This window comes from Sinocyclocheilus rhinocerous, unplaced genomic scaffold (assembly GCF_001515625.1).
Source record: "Sinocyclocheilus rhinocerous isolate Xijiao unplaced genomic scaffold, SAMN03320098_v1.1 scaffold1090, whole genome shotgun sequence".
NCBI lineage: Eukaryota > Metazoa > Chordata > Actinopteri > Cypriniformes > Cyprinidae > Sinocyclocheilus > Sinocyclocheilus rhinocerous.
Genome location: NW_015665008.1, coordinates 284,320 through 289,884, shown reverse-complemented (window position 1 = coordinate 289,884; position 5,565 = coordinate 284,320). Strand labels below are relative to the sequence as shown.

General features: G+C 38.2%; 1 protein-coding gene across 1 annotated transcript in view; it reads left to right on the top strand.

Annotated features, from left to right (window-relative positions):
* LOC107730897 (inositol polyphosphate 1-phosphatase-like) overlaps positions 1 to 5,112 on the top strand; it is an 11,747-nt gene extending 6,635 nt beyond the window's left edge. The window contains exons 5-6 of the mRNA XM_016541851.1: positions 2,883 to 3,057; positions 4,582 to 5,112. Coding sequence (XP_016397337.1) covers positions 2,883 to 3,057; positions 4,582 to 5,083 — 677 coding nt within the window. The 3' untranslated portion in view covers positions 5,084 to 5,112. The remainder of the gene's footprint in view (positions 1 to 2,882; positions 3,058 to 4,581) is intronic.
* Positions 5,113 to 5,565: the final 453 nt, after the last annotated feature.

Genomic DNA, 5,565 nt, shown 5'->3' with positions numbered 1-5,565 from the left:
GATATTAAGTAAAGATCATGTTCCATGAAGATATTTTGTAAATTTCCTACTGTAAATATATTAAAACTGAATTTTTGATTAGTAATATGCATTTAAGAACTTCATTTGGACAACTTTAAAGGCGATTTTTCTCAATATTTAGATTTTTTTGCACCCTCAGATTCCAGATTTTCAGATAGTTGTATCTCGGCCAAATATTGCCCTATCCTAACAAACCATACATAAATGGAAAGCTTATTTATTCAGCTTTCAGATTATGTATAAATCTCAATTTCGAAAAATTGACCCTTATGTCACATATCTGAGCGAAACCGAAACAGCAGACGTTCTGAATAAGAGCAGGAGGCGCTTATGGAACAGCAGCGATACAGCGTTTCCTTGGTTACCGCTGTAAACAAAGCAGCTCTGTGCTTTTAAGCACTACTTTAATATGCATTATATGGAGGTACGATGAAAAGAAAACACCATCTAAACTGTTTTTCTGAAAACAATCAGTTCCCCTCAGATTTACATTCATATAAACCCACACCCCCAAATGTATCGTGATTCGTTTAACATCTCAACCGAATTGAATCGTTGCATATTTGTACCGATTTTCAACCGGCTCTGGTGCATCATTACATCCCTAGTGCTGGGTAGTAACTGGTATTGTTGCATTTTTTTTATCAGACATTTTTCTATTGTTTACATTCAGCACTAAGATCAAACCAAACGTTTATTTATAATGGGCATGCCAATTGCTGTGACATATCGTGACTCAGCTAAAAGCCTCGTCTTTCAAGTCCTACACATCATTATGAAATATTTTGGCTAATTTGACTGTTCTCGGCGCCATTTAAATCAGCATAGATAATGTAAAGTGTGCAGTATCATTGTGGGCCTACTCCTTAAACACACATTAAGCTGTACAGCATATAACTAACAACATTCAATTTCATATTAATTCCACATTCAGTAATTAACTAGATGGCATAAATATTTAACAAACCAAAGAACTGAGGGTGGAGGGGATACTTCCTTAATCTGAGGTTGTACATAATACGTGTACAAGTGTATGTCTTTGCGTATCAGAAGTTGCAGAACTAGTTAGGAGATATTCGCGTGAAAGAAGCTAAAGTGAAACGGGAACTGTGAAACTTAAAACTGGAAAGATTTGTTGTTTCTGGACATCGAACAAACCAACCAGTTACGTTTATGAGCCTTATTTTTTCCCTGGTGTGTGAATTGTTCAGGTTATCTCCTCTCCACCTGTAGCTGGTGTGTGGTGAGCGCATTGGCGCCGTTGTACTGTGGCTGCTGTTGCATTATCCAGGTGCGTGCTGCACACTGATGGTGGTTGAGGAGATATACCCTATATATAGATAGACATAGGGCTGGGCTGTAATTCGATAATGATAATTATCGCGATATAATTTCTCGATAAAACGATATGAAGAGTTCGATAAATGTTCTATGTAATGTTTATGCGCCAAAAGTGGAACGAAACAGCGTGACTCATTTGAATCGCGCCACACGGATCAAAGTTCAACTGCCGCGCGGCGCGAGCTCACTAGAGCAGATGCGTTTACTCGAAAATGGGCAAAGAGGCGGGAGCAGGTTGCTGAAGCCACGCCCACATAGCTCGACGGTGGTGACAGCAGCGGCAATCCACCTGTCACTCAAGTGGCCACGCCCTTAATTATGCAGAGCTTTAAGGCTTAATATAATTTACACGGATGAGTTATAAACAAATTCACCCCCCTCACAGTTGTCATGAAGGGCAAAATTAGCTATATAGACCAAAATAATTTTTTGAACCAGGCTGTAAACGTATTTTTTTCTGCTGTAAAGTTGGGCATTTTAACATGGGGAGTCTATATGGGACTGACTCCCTTTTGGAGCCAGCCTCTAGCGGCCAGTCGATGAATTACAGTTTTAGTCACTTCCGTGTTGGCTTCACGAGAGAGACCGGAAGGTTGCCGCTTGATTTATACTGAATGTTTTTAGACTACTGTTTTTCGTACAAATAGGCTACCTAAAAACCAAATAGTTATATTTTTACCATGGTATTGAGGTGCTATATGTGTGGTCTTTGCAACGAGACAGTCAGAAGGCTTTTCAATCTACACATCGCCATCATTTACCATGGATTTACTGTAGTAACACTCACTGCACCATGGTATTGTGGTAGAAATGTGGGATATTCACACTGAATTTTATTACAGGAGTAATGGTATATAATTATAGTATGTATTTGTGATTAAGCTATAGCGTGTGTGCATTTATACCATAGACTGTATAAAAACCTGGATGTAGTGTCCGTGATGTCACCCGTAAGTTTCTGAAGAGCGTTTTTGAAGCTCAAAGTGGGCGGAGCCAGCCGTCGCCATCTTGGCAGCATGTCACCGCGCGTCACTCCCGGATAATCGAAAATGGGTAAAGAATGTGCATTTCTAAGAGACAAAAAGTGATATTATTATTATTATTATTATTATTATTATTATTAATATGATCAGGCAACCCAAACCTGTTTCTTGATTTGAAACGATATCACTCATTAGAACATGCAGACACTAAGAAAATATATATTTTTTTATTTAGATATTTTTTTTAAGGAAAATTAATTAGTTTCTACAACTTTCACTTTGGAGCAAAAATCTGGCTTTAAACTTGAAATAAATAAATATTTATCGAGATAATTATCGATATCGACTGATATGAAAAGAATTATCGTGATAATTTTTTTGGCCATATCGCCCATCCCTAGATAGACATACCCCATGATATGATTGTAAAGTGCTTTGGGTATACAGCAATACACAGTTAAGCGCTATATAAATGCTTGCTTCATTCATTCATTCATTCAGTATCAACACATGTATTTGGTTATTTTCTTTTGACAGATGGTACAAGTCAGTACATTGAAGGGAAAGAGGAAGAGGAGCCAGATGAAGGCTTTTGTCAGTTCGGACTCCCATGTGCTCTGGTTCTGATTGGGGTTTACTTACGATCCACTGGCCAACCAGTCATGGGTGTCATAAACCAGCCGTTCAACCGCAAAATCTCTACGGGTAAAGGGTAAGAGTGCTGCTTTAGCAGTGTTAACAAGAAAATACGGATGTGACACAAAAATGTGTTGAGAATATTGTTTTAATACAATAAAAAACAATAATTAAAACTGAAAACCACATGAAGACTTCAGATGCAAAAAAAACTCCTGACATTTTTTCTTTTACATTACATTTTTTTCTATTAAGCTCCTATATTAAGGTTCAGTAATTTCACTTTAATGGCAATGAAAAGGTTATTAGTCAGTTATTTAAATGTCTTATTTTCATAAAATGTGGCTTTAGTCAATTCATTGGAATTTAACAAATATGATCGTCTTTTGCTGCAAAACCAGCCATGGGTGCTTTTTTTGGCAAAAATGTCAAAAACGTCCAGCTCTTTGGACAAGGCATAGTACACCGTTCACTAAATTAAATCACTAAATAATAATTTTAATTGTATTTTATTGGGTGACTTACCCCTTTAATTTCTTTTATTAATATGGAAATTTGAACTTATTTTTAAATTTTTTTTTTTTTTTTAATAAATAGGAAACAAAAACTGCCAGCACATGGCGGTAAATGTATTAAGTAAGTCATTCATTTATTCAAACAGACAATATTTTGTCTAAAATATAACACAATATAAATTTTGTATTTATTGATCAAGATCACATTTGCACTCATGCTATTTGGGACAAAAACAGCACTCGTGTGATATTGCACTTGTTGCTTGTTTTGTGGTATCATATTTATACCATATGATATAGACAAGAGACAAAAACTCGTACAGGGGCATTTTTCCTCCAATCTCCTGAATTTTAGGGGCATATAACTGTATTGACTCACATTTCTAGCGAAGTAAAGTGATAAACTAAGTATGTTATTTAAAAATATACAGATTATCCATGAAATTTTGGATACTGTGCAAGAAACAAGGCCTTGTTAAAACAACCACAAAACAGATCTGCATCCAGATCTCCCAGTTTGTTTGTCAGTTTTCTGTCTTTTGTGACAGACGAATTTTTGCAGATGTACTTCTGCATTTTTGTATCTCAAGTCCACCATCAGCATCATTAATGAAGTGGTTATAAATGAAATTTATCAAAACAAATGCTTTGGCTGAAAGACAGTTTGTTGTGGTAACCAATGAAACATCTCATCTCATCTCATCTCAAGGACATATTACTCTAAAATGGATTGTTGTATAATTTTCCCTCCTGTTGTGTAAAATCCGTGCATGCCTTTTGCATTGCGGGTCAAACTGACCCCCATCACCAAAAATTAAAACTACGAAAAAAATAAAGATTCACTTAAAAAGAGAAAACAACTTCTTCACCTTCAGAACACAAATTAAGATATTTTTCTGGGCTTTGAACATGTCTATGCAGGGTCAGAGAGCTCTCGGATTTCATCAAAAATATCTTAATTTGTGTTCCGAAGATGAACGAAGGTCTTACGGGTTTGGAACGACACGAGGGTGAGTAATTAATGACAGAATTTTAATTTTTGGGTGAACTAACCCTTTAATGTCTTCATGTTGTTGTGATTGTAGATGGAAAGGCCAGCACGTCTGGGGTGTTTCGTATGGAGATGTGAACGTTTGCTCCGTCACTCAGCGCAGGCCGTTTTGTCCGCAAAAGAAAGATGATTTGTCTGTGCTGCTGAGCTCCAGCGAGAGGCCGGCTGTGAAGGACGCGCTAGCAGCCATTTCCAGCGGCTCGCTGATGTATGCGTCCGGTGCGGGATACAAGATCCTGTGCGTGGTCCAGGGCCTGGTGGATGTGTATGTGCTCTCCGAGGGCAGCACGTTCAAGTGGGACTCGTGCGCTCCTCATGCTCTTCTGCAGGCGCTGGGTGGCGGCGTCTCAGATCTGAGCGCGTGCCTGCGTGCCCACGTCAACGGAAACAAGGGACACGTGGCTGAACTGACCTACCATCAACCGCACACCGAGAGTCAAGGTGTGGACAGATGGGCGAACCGAGGAGGAATAATCGCATATTTGGACTCCAGCGTAATTGATAAAGTCGTGGCGGCACTTGCTGGAAAGATATGATAAAAAATATTATGATACTGGAAGGCAAGAGCTTACACTCTAAAAAAATGCTGGGTTAAATACAACCCAGTGCTGGGTAAAATAGGGACAAACCCAGCAATTGGGCTGTTTTGACCCAGCGGTTGGGTTACTACCCAGAAGGTTGGGTTAAACATTTAACCCAACCGCTGGGTCAAAACAACCCAATTGCTGGGTTAAACCAACCCAATTGCCCTATTTTACCCAGCACTGGGTTGTATTTAACCCAGCATTTTTTAGAGTGTAGTGTATGTCCAAGTTTATGTGTACGTTATGCATAATCTTACGTCCTTTTATGATGCTATTTTTATGGTAAGATTTAGTGGCATATTCAAATATTAATTTAAGGCTGTAGCTTTTCAGGAGAAAATATATATTATAGTACTTATCTTCAGTGTACACTCTAAAAAATGCTGGGTTAAATACAACCCAGTGCTGGGTAAAATAGGGACAAACCCAGCAAT